Source organism: Pundamilia nyererei, unplaced genomic scaffold, assembly GCF_000239375.1.
Source record: "Pundamilia nyererei isolate P.nyererei 1_Seehausen unplaced genomic scaffold, PunNye1.0 scaffold00223, whole genome shotgun sequence".
Classification (NCBI taxonomy): domain Eukaryota; kingdom Metazoa; phylum Chordata; class Actinopteri; order Cichliformes; family Cichlidae; genus Pundamilia; species Pundamilia nyererei.
Window position 1 is genome coordinate 305,186 of NW_005187624.1, and position 16,362 is coordinate 321,547.

At 41.5% G+C, this 16,362-nt stretch overlaps 1 protein-coding gene across 4 annotated transcripts in view; it reads right to left on the minus strand.

Moving 5' to 3' along the window:
- ankfn1b (ankyrin repeat and fibronectin type III domain containing 1b) overlaps window positions 1-16,362 on the minus strand; it is a 150,472-nt gene that overhangs the window by 99,758 nt on the left and 34,352 nt on the right. For 3 of the 4 annotated variants that reach the window (XM_005748465.1, XM_005748466.1, XM_005748464.1), the window contains one exon: window positions 10,553-10,782. In XM_005748465.1, coding sequence (XP_005748522.1) covers window positions 10,553-10,782 — 230 coding nt within the window. Of the gene's footprint in view, window positions 1-10,552; window positions 10,783-11,081; window positions 11,126-16,362 lie in introns of those variants that run through there. The other variant, XM_013914767.1, reaches the window with a different exon arrangement.

A 16,362-nucleotide genomic window follows, 5' to 3' on the forward strand; every position in this document is an offset into this window, starting at 1 on the left:
GAAAAGGGTTTGCCAAGAGCCCCATCACCATAACAGATGAACAGCTGCTGAGAGGCTGTTCCATATAGCCCTGTGAGAACACACGCCCCCCCCCCCAAAAAAAAAAAAAAAAAAAAAACTGATGCAATTTCTCTTCTCGCTCTGAATGGAAAAGGTATTGAACGAGAGGGCACGACTGCAGAACTACTCGTATCCTGCAGTAATAATAAACAACTTGGGTGGGAGCGGGCATAATCTCTTGAATTATGTTTTACCATCCAGTAAGCACGGCTACACGTTCGGGGAGTCAGAAAATGTTTAAATGTCAAGCTGAGTGAGGGGGAAATCCAAAAAACTTCCCAGAGCGCAGTGTACATGGTTATAATATTTTACACAACGTAAGCATGGAAGTGTTAGAATAAAAATATACAGAGCATACAGTATTTAATGCTGTGCATGGTAGGCTAAGGGGGATTTTAAGGGGAAAATCTCTCAGTGTAAAATGTTTAAGGAGAACATAATCAAGTGGTAGTAAGTCGGGAGGTGATCAAGACCACACCCCATTCCCTGCATCCAGGTCATTGATACCTACTGGCAACTGGAGAGTCAGGCCACAGGTTAACCTGATGCAGAGGTAAAGGCTGGGCAACATCACGCCACCATCCTGCTGTAGGGCTGCGGGAGGTTGGGGATTAAGGAAAGACACAAACTTCAGTGTCTGTTTCTGCAGCGGTGAAGGCCGGGGAAAACAGAACAAGAGATTTCAAATCTGGTAAGCACAATGCCTAAAATACAGCCAGTGGTTAGGATGTTTGATAGCTTAGAGGGTTTAAATAGGCGCATGGGAGAAAGGAAGGGGAAAAAATGGGGGGGGGAACAAAGGAGATTATCATACATCATCATTAGTGAACTACAGACTCCACAGTAATCCGCTGCAAGAGCTCCGATGTCAATAAGGAACCGAAATCCCGGGTCTGAGTGCAAAAAGAACCAAAGAGAGATGGAGATGGGGATGAGAGAGGTTCTTTACACAGGTATTTCACCAAAAAGAAGTCCAGCATATTCAAATAACAGGATGTTTTTTGCTTATGTTTCTAGGTAAAACAGCCATACTGTGGTTCTGATCTTTGGCCATGCTCAAGCGCATGAAAGTGGATGGAAAGAGCAACAGTTGATGCTGTAAAGAGGAGGGTATGCCTGAAAATGGGGATGAATTATATGTGTAGACGTGAGTGTGCACGGGCATCTGAGTAATAGCGTATGAAAGTGTACCAAAATAAAAAGCCAAGTGTAACCAAGCAGACTACGAATGTTCCAGACTCCAGCCACTAATGCAGGTAATTAAAAATGATGTGTTGAAATCAGTTTACATTAAGAGACACTCCACAAAACCCATTTTGCTGCGGCTGCCGTTGTTTGTTTGCAGTCATTAATCGTTTTACTGCTTTAACCCGTCCCACATCTGCATTGCGGGGGAGAGTGACAGGAAAGACGGAGGGTGAGAGAGGCTCGCCATGCAAGCACAAGCTCATGAGCCAGACAGTCGCTTTGTGGGGCTCGGCTCGGTGAGACACCGGTAAGCGCCCCTGATTGTCAAATCGGCGCTCAGCGCGGGAATGCTGAGCACACAAAAACAGCACTGTTTCATTGACACAAAGTGGCCAAGAGCTTGGCTTCTCCTTCCCCCTTTCTGCCTGCTGCTGTGCATTCCAATAAAAGTCTCCATAGATAATGAATGCTAGTAGACTGTCCGCAGCCAAAGCTTGGCTCCGATGGCAGTCCACTGTGGTGTCTGTGTGTTAGTCATCTCAGGATGAATGAGTCACCAGAGAGAAACCTCAAGCACCACCCAGGTAACAGTTCAGTCACACAGGCAGTGAACACAGCAGCGAGATGAAAGAGAGACAGCCTGTCAGGCAGGAACTCTATTCTGTGGGATCGTGATGCCACCTTGTGGTCTCCAGAAGAATGAACACAGAAGGCAGAAGCACAGAGACACAAACAGTGGGGAATGTTATCAATGAGACTAGTATTAAATAGAGCAGTGTGCAAAAACTGTTGAGCTACACCTCGTTTCTGTATATTCTGCAAGGAAAATGGGAAATAGGTGCACTGATTTATTAAAACGTGCAAATTTACACTGTATGCACGCAGTATATAAGGCAAAAATAATTCAAACACGCTTAAACATCAATATTTGGTATGACCACCTTTATTATTACAGAGCCTAAAATCTCTTATGTAACATTTTTTGTCATTTCTTTAAGTAGTCTTCAGGAATAGGTCTCCAGGCTTCTTGAAGGACATTCAAAGCTCTTGTTTGAATGTCGACTGGCTTTTGTTTTGTTCTCTGTCAAGATGACCCCACACTGCTTCAGTAAGGTGTGCGTCCAGGCTCTGGGGAGGCCAATCCATGACTGACAGTGCTACATTGTGTGTTTGGGATCATAGTCGTGCTGAAAAATGACACCAGTGCCAATCAGATGCTTTCCAGACCGTATTCCATGGTGAATCAAATCTAATGACACTTTTCTGTGTTCATAATTCCATCGATTTTGAGAGGATTCCCAAAATCACAGACCCCAAACCATGACAGAGCCTCCTTACACACAGCTATAGATGCTCACTGTTATACCTCTCTCCTCACAACCTCTGTACATACTGAGGATATGTAATTTGGCATACGTGGGGGACACACACAGTGTTTTCGGATCACTCTATGGCAATCCCTTTGTTGGTGTAAAAATGACTGTTTTATGCCTGTTAAGCTGTAATATCTTTGGCATTTTTCCTAGGGTTTCCCAGCAACAAAGTTCCTAAAGATATCATTTTAAATTGTTTCTTTGATAAGTTGTCTGTCATGTGCAGACACGGCACTGATCCTTGAGTTAGGTGGGTTTTTTATGTTTGAATGAGGTCAGACGTTGAGTTGCTTCAAAAAGTTTTCAAAAATAATTTCATTGTCAGGTAAAAGCTTCAGAAAGTCTGGAGGACTATTGATCAAGATCGCTGAAACAGACTGACTGGTTTCTTGGAAGCAAAATATAAAGACATGATGGGTGGCTTTATATTTGACGGTACGACACCCCTGGTACTCCAGTGTGCACTTAATGATTTGAGTAAAATATATTTTTGTAGTAAGATGTAGTAACCTTGAGCTGAGTAGATAGAGAGTCAGTCAGAATGAGAGAAAACGGCAAAGGACTGGAGATCCTTTAAATAAGCTTTAAAGAGACAAGACAAGCTCTCGTGTGCTTTACAGCTAGTTGATACAAGATAAACTTGAAGAGAGCACCAAAGACCGGAGAATAAGATGAAAGGGCATCTCATGATAGATCTTACAGGCAGCTTCTCAAAGTGAAAGAAAAGTGAAGGTGTTTTCACCCAGCACTTCATCTTTTCGTGCCCTCATCGTTATACAGCTGGTTGAGTTTTCATATTGGCAATTTGGGATCAAGAGCAGGCTAATCATGAAGAAAAATCCTCACTGCACCAGAATCTCTGATCAAAGACAGCAGAGTATGAAATCGTGGCCTAAACCACGATAACAGAACTAAGCCTGCAAAATGTGATGAAAAACCTCCCAACAAGCAAACACGGCAAAGATGCGCAGAAGCTGGATTATCTAACGTATATGTAACAATAATTACTGGTGCATATAGAGCTGCAGTTTGCTATAGAGGCAGGCATAAAAAAAAATGTTCAGCCATTTGGCAATCATTTTTCAGGGGGTGATTTACCAAGTTACAAGTTCCTGGGGTCCAAATTAAAACTATACATCAAGACAGTTTAAAACAGTATTAACATTACTCGGGACAACAATGACGATCAGCACTGAGTTAAGTTCCACAGGTGCTGCTTTAGTGAACCTGTGTGATTTTATCTGTTTATCAGAGGGCCCGACCTCTGCACACAGCAGTTTATAATAATTGTTTATGAATATTAGAGCAAAACAGGGCAAAAAAAGAAAAATGAGAATTAGCTCCCATAACCACTTCTTCCTCTGCCTCCATGTTGGCCACACCGTCAGACTAATTACCCCAGTAATCACTGTGTTAACATTATAAAGGGCCTTGAGGCTGCACTCCTCTATCCTATTTCAACTGAAGTTAGTCAGCCAGAGGAAATTATGAAGCTCTCAAAGTGCTGCTGCTGTCCTTTTTAACTCCGTCATCTCTGGCTTTAGGTGATGTTGGCACAGTGAATACAAAAATATGACATTATTGCAATCATGCTCACAACATGACTTCCCAGGCTGAGACCCTTACCTACTTTTGTACTGGGTTTTACCCATTACCAGTGATCTATCATTGTGAAATGCCTGGCCCATGCCTAAACCAATGTTCAGAAAACAATTTTGTCAGTGTCTGAAGCCTAATCTGGGGTTTTTATTTTGTTTTTGCTGTTATTTATTCCTCCTTTTGTGCCAGAGAACAAAGAAATCTCATCCTACATATTTATGAATCTGGATCCCAGATATAAAGACAGCAAAACAGACGGGACACGGATAAACATTGGCCTCTGCCACCGGTGAATGCCAGCTTGTTTGCCAACAGGCCAGTGGCTATTAACAAGGTGATTACACACTGCTCTAGGAATTAACAATTAACAAAGCTGAGTATCTATGTTATCCTGGCAACTTCATGTGGTACCAGAACATGAAAAAATCCCATGCAGACAATTTGTCGAATCATTACCATAATGATTCGACAAATCGTCTGCATGATTTGTTTTCTTCAATGTGACCTTGAAGAAAACAGTGATGCACTGATTTCTTCAAGGTCACATTTTACCTCTTGTTTAACTCTGGCCTATCATAACGCTGCTGATTTTTCTCATATATAGCGATGGATTCTCTTAAAGTAGCTCTTAAATCTAAACTAAACAGCAGGTACACAACTCTGGCCCCACCTGCTGTTCAAACCTTCTGTTTGCACAGGGCAGCAAATCAGAAAAAAGTTGCCCAAAACGGAGGGTGGCTTTAATCTAGAGGCCCTAAAACGGCTTGTTTCACACAGAAATGTGGGGCTACATCAATGCCCAGTCAGAAAAACACCCATGAATAATGCAAAGCTGCTTTAACAGAGTCCAAAGAATACAAATAAGAAGCTGGAAATGAGCAGAACTGGTCCACTTTAAGCGCTGAAAGCCTGACTGATAAAACACTTTATGTAATAAAGTAAAAACAATAAAGAATCAATTAAAGGCTTGAAGAATAAAAGCTGTGAGCTCTGAGTAGCCACAAACAAACAAACAAAAACACACAGTGTTGCCCCTCAGCCTCCTAGCAGACGCTTCTGTGCTATGAATTTGAATTTGAGGTGACAACTTTCTTAAGTTAGATTTTCAGAAACCTTGCCCTAACCCTACCTGCACGTATGGTATGAATTTGAAAATCCTACCTCACTTGCTTCTCAAGTTCTTGTGTTCAAAAACGTGGGTTTTTAGGCCGCCGCCTGCCTGCCCACAAACCCAGCAGGTGGACAACAACATCAGCCTTTTTTACAGCTGAGGGGTAAACACTCTAGGTAGTTATTAAAACAAACTAGCCCTAAAATAAAGTCAATTCTGGGATTCTCAGGAAATTGTTACCAACAATAGGTGCTCATTCCTGCCCTCTAGTGGACAAGAATCCCACAGACCTACGTCGAATCAGTAATGAGAAAAAAAATGCGTTTGCTGGATTTACGGCTAACAAAAGCGTCCAGTGTGATCTATTTTGAGATCACTGAGGTACACAAGCCATCTTAGGATACATCAGATGGTGGCTTAGCAATGAAAACAAATGGAAAGCTCCATGAGCCACGTGAAAAGAACACAGTCCATCCAAACAGAGTTTTATCTTTTTTGTCTGTAGCGTAAATTTGTCTCAGACAGATGGGGAATAAACTAAACGGCTGCCGAGCACGGAGAGTTTCAAACTGTGAAGATGCTTCTGTCCTCGCTCGCTAATTCCAAACACAACTAGGAAGGCTCATTCTTATTATGAACACAATATATTCTGTGTTCTCGGATTCACCAATCACCACAAGTGTTTTGTGAGCAGACGGTCAGTCAGGGTATACACCAAGAGTAGAATAAATGTAAATCAGCTGCTTCGTAGACCCCCCGCACTCACCACCTCAGCTCAATGCTTTTTTTTCGAGGTGTAAACAGGCTGACTTACAAATAGATAAAGTGGCGAAGCAGACGTCACAGAAACACTTGTGGTCTTCATCTAAGCCTTGCCAGTGGCCTTTAAATGTCTGATTTTTCAGAGTATTTCTCATGTGTGTTAAGTGTGTTTTTATGAGCTATTATGTGCGAGCACACTCTGTGCCCGTTTCCTGATGACATAAAAGAGCTTAGCCGCAGGCGGCGATATCAAGTTTCTCAAACCAATCCAGGCGACCCAGAGCCTTTGACCAAAGCAGCATGCTGAATATAATTCGCCTTATTCAACAGTCTAGATACCACTGAGATTCCTGCCAGTACAGTATCAGGACTCCTGCCACCATGCGAGGAGCACATCCACGTACGTGATTTGGTTGAAATCTCTCTTGTGGTGTTTCCTGTGGGTTTCCGGTGAATATGGAAATGATGAAAAACAATTATTTGCGTTCCCTGTGCTTTTTTTGTGTGTGTAATTTTTAATATATTGCTTTAATAGAGAATCTATGTGAGTCACCAGAGGATGTGTCAGACCAAAGTGCAGCGAATACGCACGAACATCCCATTATGTAGTTACAGCCATTCAATCAACAGAAATGATACGATCTGTACTTTGATTATGTGGTTAGTCAGCCTCTTAGCTTGCTGTCAGTAGGCTTTGAGTGCATTTGCACTTCAGCCACACATTTAAATAAATAAAGGACACACAGGCACATACATGCATACATATTTACACTGCATAGGCAGCATGTCAAGAGATGAAATTACAGCAGATAGAAACAATAACTGTTGAAAGGCACACTGCTGTCAGTGGAGAAAATGATCCTTCCTGCAAATACAATTTGTAATCCCTTTGTAATATTACAGTAATATTACTCTTGTACACAGCAAACAGTCCAACTACATCATCTGTGGTTTGCATATGGCTTAAACAGGCTTAAAAGGTGTTTTTCTACTCAAAACCACAAAAACTGTGCAGCTGTTACCTAATGTACACAGCCTTATGTACTGACATAAGGTATTTGTTTTAAATGTTATATATCTATGTGGTATGTGACTTTTGTTGCTATGATGCCAAGTCTCTCTTGGAAATGAGATTTTTAATCTCAATGAGATTTTTTACCTGGATAAATAAAGGATTAATAATAAAAATAAAAATAAAAAATTCAATTTTTCTAACAGGTTTGAAAGTCAAGGCTGTTTTACCTCTTTCATGACCTCCCACAAACATTTTGACTCATCACTCCATAAGACCTGAGTTTCATCCCAGTTCTTGTGTAATTTTGCGTACCTCCGCCTTTTCTCCCTCTTGAGAGCCACTCTTCCACTGAGAACATTTCTGATGACGCTTCAGGGCAACAGCTAATAGCTCTTTGGCAAACACCTGAGTGCTAACATACTATTTTATACCTCTCTTACTGTGGTATTTTTCATAAATTCAGTTAATGAAATGGGAAAAAATCTTGTGTTTTGCAACAAGTTTCTTAATACATAATACTCATATACTCATATTTGCAAATTATGGTAGACTGAATCATTCATCACTGTAAAGTCAGATTACTCATGATTTAGCTGGTCACTCTCCCCTGGGCTCTCTCAGCAGAGCGTCTGCAAAGAAGTGGAGAGAGCTGCATCTGTGCAGCTTTGCTCCTCCAACTTTGCCACATAGCATGCTGTAAGAAAGGTGACAGCTAACTGAGGGCGTTATACAACTGTGGGAAACTCTGGATTTTATACATGCAGAACTGCAGAGTTTCTTGACTGTGCAGCTCAACAAGTAAAAGTTGACAAAAGTGCGAGGTGTTTTCGGTATCCCGGTGAGCGAGACACATTTTCACTCACAAGTATACAGCTTGTAACAATATAAAGAAAGGTCAATAAGGGTCGTAAAAGCCACGAGCTGCTTCTGTTCTGGGTAGAGCACGTGATTACTGGTGTTTCAGTCTAAAATACAAAACAGCTTCAAACAGTTGTTGCTGAACAGATAGCACTGCCTGTTGACCTGAAGACCCTGAAGATAGGCCCTCACAGAGTGTGACAGTTTAAAGGGAGATGGCATTGATATCGTTACAACAGGTAATTAACTCGGACCATAATGTAGAGTTTGGCAGCCTTACAAACACGGGTTACTTTCTCTCCTTCTGTTCTCTTACTCCTACCTGAAAAGCTTTAGTCTTTTCTTTTTTGTTACAATAACTACAATTCCATATTTAGTCCAAAAAAGTAAGAAAAACACTGAAACATTTTTCCTTTAAACACCTAATCCGCCTCCATTAGTATCTCCGAAAGATACTGTAGATTACTTCTAACATGCGTGCCAGCAGGCAGGCCTTCTGCAGTGTGGGCCGACTTGCGCTAATATTAAGGCATTGTTTCTCTGCTGTGTCACAGTCAACCTCCATAGCACAACACTAAATACTGCAGCACAACAGTTGTTTGCATGAGGCAGCAGGCTGAGGCGCAGTTGTTTTTGTCACGGCAATTTTCGCGTCGCTCTGGAGAGCATACAAGTGTTGAGCAACAACACGGCTCTGAATGTTTTATCTGTGCATCCGCAAACGAAAAAGAAAAGACTGAGTGATACAGAGAGAAGACAACATATTTAAAGCAGGTATGATGCAGTAGTAAAGTACATTTGACATTTCCTCACTTACAGTGTACTAGAAGACAATACAACGTGAACTCTCACCCCAAAACACCCGCGGCAGGTCATCAGATCCAGTGCTGTTCCCATTTCTAGTAAAGATGGCCAACTGTTTAAATGTGATGGAAGTTAATAAAATGAACTTCTTCCCTTCTATTTTCAGCCCGACTATTGTGACCACGAACTGATCTGACACCAAACTGTTGATTGGCTCAAGTGTATGAAAGGAAAATAAAAAATGGCTAATCCCATTTAAAGTTCAGTTAAGTATATTCTTGTGATCCACATCCAGCAGTATGCCAGAGAAAAAACACCCCACACACACCTTAAATTCTCCCACCGAGCTATCCACTAACCTGTCCTGGTCTCCTGTTGCGCCTGTGACACCCGAGAATCAATTACAACGCTTCGGCTGGTAATGAGGTCTCCAATTACCTGATCCACAGGCTAACGGACAATATACAGGTCTTTAATCTTTCATGCGCCTTCAACAAGCCCGCTGCACTCGTCTGGCAGCATTTCCCCCCAAAGATCTGACGCAACCAACACTGTTACATGCAGCTTACGGAATTAAGCTCAAATCAAAACATCATTTTAAGCAGCAAGTGGGGTAATTATACTTTACTAATTAGATAAAATGAAAGGGACCAGGGACCAGTAATTTTGGAAGCTTGAAATTAGCCAGCAGCTTTGGGTTTCCTAAGCTGACCACTTGATGGATGTCATTTTAATTGCCAAAGCTCCAAAACTGGAGTAGCTACAGTCCTACAGTCCTCCCTATATATATATATAAAATAGACTTTATTTATTTTTACCTATTGTATCAACTTTAACAGAATAAACTTGAGTACATATGCAAGACTAAAGTAAAATAGGTAGCATGTCAGCTAAATTCATTGTGTTTTTTGCGGTATTGTTTCCATTTGTAGTTAGCACTGTTGCCCCTTTCTGTTTACATTTTGCATGTTCTCTGCAAGTGCTTGGCTTCTTCCAAAACTCATGCAATTAAAGGGGTTAGGCTAATTCTTAATTGCCTATAGGTGTGAATGTGAGTGTGAATAGTTGTCTGTCTCCCTGTGTTGGACCTGTGACAGACTGGTGACCTGTCCAGGGCGTACCTCGCGTCTCACCTTAAAGTAGCTGGGTTAGGCCCCAGCCCGCCTGTGACCCTGAATCGGATAAGCAGAAGAGAACGGATGGATGGATTTTGCACCATTTTGCACCTTATGCTGTATTCTCAGGACTGTCAGCCCTAGATTTTTTCCTTGCACTCTCCTCTTTATCAGCTTTGATCACCATAGTTTCTCTTGCTCATTATCTTTCATGTATCAGGACAACAAAGCTTTAAAGCGATAGCTTGTTTTTTGGGGGTTGTTTTTATCATCACATGTTAACAGTCGCCTTCCCTCAGGGTGACGAGCAGGATTTATTTGGTAAAGTTGAAAATAGCCACAGAGTCACAAGCACACAGCTGTATAAATTAATTAAAGATAAGGAAAGAGCGAGTGGGACGAGCTGTCTTCATTTGAGAGCTGCTGTGAATGTCTGCATGAAGCTGCACTCACAGCAAGTGAGAAAACTTAAGTCATGCTCTGCCGAACGGCCATATGTTCTGTGGCCGGAAAAACCTTTAATCCTAAGTGCCTATTTAAATGAGCCGGCTTTGAGATGTGTGAAAAAAGGGGATGAAGGAAACAACGCCATGATGATACAGGATTTAGCTGGACACGGCTGGGTGGGACCGAATCAAATAACAGGAAGTGAAGGAATCAAACTTACAAACTTCCTCTTTAGCTTTCCCTTCCCACGGTTCTGTTTGCCCTCGACCGCAGTCACTGCGCCGAAGTCGGAGCCCATGTCTAGGTGCTCATCGGCTGACATGCTCTTGCGCAGGTAAGCAGCCCGCGCCCGGAAATGGGAGAACGGCGACTGGGAGCGTGGACGGGCCTCGGTGCAGCCGCTAGTCTCATTGTCACCTTCCATGTCATCCTCCAAACGCCAAAGCTCCCCTGGATGAAAACAAAAAGACAAATTAAAGACAAATTGTCTTTAATTTGTCTTAACTGAAGACAAATAAAGACATCACAGTGGCATTACATGAAGGCAACAATAAGAAGAAAGGAGAAGAAGGGAGAAAAAAGACAGGAGAATAAATGAGAGCAGGACCGACTGGACCGTGCGCAATTACTGGAAACTCACTCTACAAATTCTGAGCTATCATCCCTGATTGCTTCCATAAAACATTTCCAGAAAGTAATTTAGCTTCCTTTATAGGTAAAATACTTTATAACCGCAGCATTATTCTCACCATGCCTCCTGAACAGCGTGATTATGATTTCACATGCTGGACAGAGAGGGCGTTTTTCTCCAAAGCGCTGACATGATGTCTGAGTTCTCACAGTCACACCACAGAGATGGATGAGTGCTGTCAGAAACTGCCTCAGCTCCACTAATCAGAGACAACTTCCATCGCTCTGCATTTGACGGACGTCAGACATCTTGTCGCATCCCGTCTGCGGCATCTGACCAACGGCATTCAAAAAAAACACGCAGCCGTATGCTGAGTAAGCAAAATCAGCTGTCTTCATCAAGGTATTAACAACGACAGCAGTGAAACGTGCTCATGATTCAAATATCATCTCAAATTATAGGAGGAAAATGAGCACACAGTGTACTTCCCAGCCCCCAATGAATCACTGTATAAGGTTAAGAAGGTCAAAGTCTCAGACATTTCTCTGCTGTAAATACTTTTATTAAAACATCAGATAATTGAGTGCAGTCAGGACCACTGGAGTCAAAACCAGAAAAATATATAAAAACTGGTATTTATATGTTTTTCAGTCTATTTGGCTGTAATGCATTTATATGGCTCTGTTCTGGAGAGCCTCCCCGCTCTTCCAAGTGCACCTCTCCTCACATCCATGTGCATATGTGGAAAGCTGGAAAGGTGCAGAGAGCAGCAACAAGAGCCCATCAGAGAACCAAACAGGTATTAATGACGACAGACATGACAGAGCAGAGAGGCTGCAGTGCAAAAACTCCCTTTTTCAGACAGGAGCATTCCTAAATCTGTTTATGTGATATCGTTGCCTCATATTACACCATTTCACTCTTTAGTTGGGTTTCTTTAATGCAAATTTTAGTGATTTTCTTTACTGCAGGATTGTGTCGTATGATTGCATTTGGTTTTTACTGTTTCTTTTATTATTTATGTGGATAATTTCTTGAGAGCCTGTCTGTAAACCAAAAGTTTCCCAGCAGGGACGATAAATAAAGAAATGAGAAATGAGGTGGAAAGCCACTAAAATCTTTTATATAGGCTTTCCTGTCAGGTTCATTAAGTTACAGTCCAGTATATTTATTTTAAAGAAAAATATATTAGTTATATGCATTAAATGGGCTACATTTATATTCACACTTTATTAGGTACACCTTACTAATACCAGGCTGGATCTCCTCTTGTCTTCAGAACTGCTGTCAACAAGATGCTGGAAACATCCTTTTTAATTGGCTCCTTGGGGATAAAGTGTTTTTGAATTTGAATGTCCTCAGACATGATGGCATCACACAGTTGCTGCAGATTTGTTAAATGCACTTCCACAATGGGAATCTCCTGTTCCTCCACATCCCAAAGGTGCTCAACTGGATTGAGATTTGGTGGATGTGGAGGTCATTTGAGTACAGTGAACTCAGCAGAAGTCCACACCAGGTGGTCTTCCGCTGCTATACACCATCTGCTTCGAGCTTTAATGCATTGTGAATTCAGAGATGCTCTTCTGCATACCTTGGTTGTAAGTAGTGGGAATCTTTTCAGTTTCTATTGCCTTCCTATAAGCTTGACAAAATCTGGTCATTCTCCCCTGACCTCTGGCACCAGTAAGGCATTTTCAAACTGCCTCTCACTGGATATTTTCTCTCTTGTGTGTTGTGTGGGAAACTCCCAGCAAATACTCAAACCAGCACCAATAACCATGCCATGTTACAAGTCACCCAAATCCGCTTTCTTCTCCGTTTAGATGACGTTTGAACCTTTAACAAGTCGCCTTGACCATGTCTACATGCCAAATTGCACCGAGCTGCTTGGCTGATTAGTTATTTGCATTAATAAGCAGTTGAACTGATCCACTGAACATTTCTTATTGGTTACACAAATTTATGTAGCACTTAACTGTATAGATACAGTGGCTCCAGTGCAGTGGTTTTTACATTTGCATAACAATTGAAAGATCCCCAGTTTAATCCTGGGAGGATCAAAGAAGAGCACACTGCTTGGACACATGTGGAGATACCTGCTGTGGTGACAGCTTGTGACTAAGCGAGGAGCTGAAAAGTCATTTTTCTGTTATTTATTTATTTTTATTTTTTGGTACACACATAGCTCTTTTTCCCCTCACGCCCTGGGGCTCAAACCTCTGGAGGCACCCCGCTCTACCTCCCGAGCCACAGCTGCTGTGATTCATTATTCATTATATCCATTATTAAAAGAATAAAACTGCAGCTCTTTTGGCAGTGAGTGTTTTGTGTGAGCTTATGAATGATCTCCAGAGTGTGAAATATAACCTGTGTATCAGTTCCACAGTCTGAGCCGCAGCCAAAGCCGGGCCAAATAATAAAAGCAACAAAATGACTGAGCCTGATCCCTAATACAGGATGTTGCTTAAATCCACAAACTGAATGCAGCTGGATTATTAAACAACTTGGATTTTTAGAAAAAAGTTGTCTGCATACCGAGACATAAACAGAGGTAGAGAGAGAAAGAAAGAGGGAGGCAGCATCATGGTCGATGACAGTGGTCGCTAGGCAACAAGCAGCCACGTGAGACCAAACTCTCTCTCAATTTGATATTTTCAGCAGAGCAGGAGCCGTGGAAGAAAAAAAATAGGCAGAGAGACAGACACCAACACGCCATCAGACCCAGATAATTAGTCTAGATGTAAAAGGACATAAGATGGAAGCACTTGGACTAAATCAACCAATCACTGACAGAGAGCTGAGTTATTAGACGTAGTAAAGGGGAAGATTTATCGGATCAGAGCAGCGAGGGCTCGGGATTCACTCAATGCTACTCGGCCAAAGTGGGTTAGTGATGACATTCACATAGTTCAAACTGCAGCCAAAATAGGACAGAGAAATGTAACGAGAGGGAGGAAAAGGGAAGCAGGGATACTGGAAGTCTCTTTCAGAGACAATGGATTCACTTCTGCCATGTTCACTTTATTCACTTTAGTCATGAATTTTAACAAATAAGCTCTCTTATTGTATTAAATGTAGTTTATTACTGAACCTAAACATCTAAGTAACTTTAATACATTTATTTAAAAAAAAACACTTTCATACCACCATAGATGGAAGTGGCGATATTATTCTTATTTAAAGTTCCAGATTTGTATTCTTGGAGTAGCTTTTACATGATTCACAGATCGAAATAATCCTCACACAGGCCCTCAGTTCACTCTTTCTGAAACAGGACATTTATTCTCCGTCACTCTTCCTATTACGCTACGCTCCATAAAAGGCAATGCTACCAGTGTAGGAAAACCTTAACTCTCAATATATTAAGTCTCCTTCATTTTAATAGTTCACTTATAATATAAATAGTAAAAAACATCAGTAGGTTAAAGCAGACCAGACTGCAAGCAGACCAGCAATGAACTGAAGAAACACCTGTGAGTTAAAGCTCAGGGCACAGCCGAGCAGTCTCACACAGGAGCTGGTGTTAACTAAAGTTGTCGCCTCGCTTTAGTCATCCACAAAGTGTGCAGATCAGCTGCGTCCTCAGTGAACTAGAAAAGAGAGCACTGGCATGAGTTGTTTTTGGGGTTTTTTACAGTATTTTGATGTGAATTATTTTGAACACAATGTGAATTTCTCATTTTTAATAATCACGGTCAAATCCAGTTTATTGTGACAACACCAGTTTCTTGTAAGTAGAAGGTTTTTACAGATGGGTGGGTCTGCCGTACTCGCAACTAAGGCTATGACCATAATAATCATATCAGTTCTCAATGACATCACACAGAGCCAAAAGTAGAAAACAGCCGTCCGATTATTTTAGTATATTCACCTATGGTATCAATTAGAAACTCCTACATTGGTTCGTTCTCGAGTTATCCCATTAAGTTGCAATATATTTGACCTCTCAGGGCCACCGTAGAATAGTCTGTCCTCAACAAAGTGGCTCACAGTAGGTGAGAAGCATGGAAATGCTGATGTTATCACTGACAGAACCTTGTTCAGTATTTTCTTCTACACCATAACAAATATCATTCGCACAGCTTTCTATGAAATATCATGATATCATTTTGAGCCGACATCTCAAATAGTAGGTCCACCTTAACATAAATCAACCTCAGAAAGGTTTACTTTCAGGTTGCTTGATCTTATTATTTATAATTTTCTGTACACATGTATCATGTGAGGTCCCATTCGCATTGATTGAAATTTGTACCAGCACTGACTGCAGAGCCGGGAGACAGCGAAAGAAGACAGAAGCCAATCAAGAAAGAGGGGAGGCAAAATAAAGCCCTTGCTGTATCAGCATCTCGTCCCCTCTAAGCCCTCTCACACACTCTGAAATGCGCCGCTCCACAATGACCTTCACGGTGAAGAGAACGAAAATATCAGGTATCTTCTGGATGAGATTTTTTTTCATTACAATGTGAGCAGCTGTTTTAGCTCATTTCAAAGTTTTTACCACCTATGTTGCTGCCTGCGTCTCTGCCAATCCAGTGGGACTGAGTGACTTCAAGAGGAACCTATTTTTTTCTTATTTTATTTAGGTCTTCCTCTCTGATGCTGGCTGCGTCTTTTTTGGAGTTACATACTTCTTGCAGTTTCAGGATGAGCTCCTGTGCAGATTTCTCTTGTATTAAACATCACAAGTGAGAATGATAACGTGGTATTTTCCGCCTTAATCCAACATTTGAAATGTGCCAAAAGTCATCTCTTCTCTCAGAGCTCCATGCTGTCAAGCTGAGTGACATCAGTCAGCAGTGATAGTGAAAGTGTATGTCTATCAATACGTGTGAATGAGGAGACAAGCGTTAGGATGTCTAGCTCGATGTCTAGCCTTGATCTTTAGCTTTGAGCTCTGGTTTGATGGTGCTTGGCTTGTTCAGGGTTGAAGGGAAGATTAGTTTCCAAATCAGGCACTTTGAAAAAGTATCTGAGCTGCTTGAAGAAATTAGAAATGCACTGCCTAAATAGCACAAGCACAGATTTCATGAGAAATGATTTAAATTGGCCATAATGTTTAGTTTTTGTCTTAACAGATAATCAAAGGTTTGCATTAATTCACTCGCATTAAATCGAAATTTCCCCGATTCATTTCTCTCCTGCCTTCAGTTTCAGATGTCTGCTATTGTGGTGTTTCTATAGAAGAGCTCTTTTTGATCTATACAAATCAAAGCCCAACTGTGAGAGGCTTTCTTTCACATAAAAATCCCTGCCACCTATAAATGTTTTCATCCTCAAAAAAAGCCCTCATTTGTCTTTAAGATGAAAGCCTTCGCTGTCAGCGGGCTTACACCGTCAGAATTCTCCATGACAGTTTCCCCTCTCCTGGGAGGGAGCGGCGTTTGATTCCTACA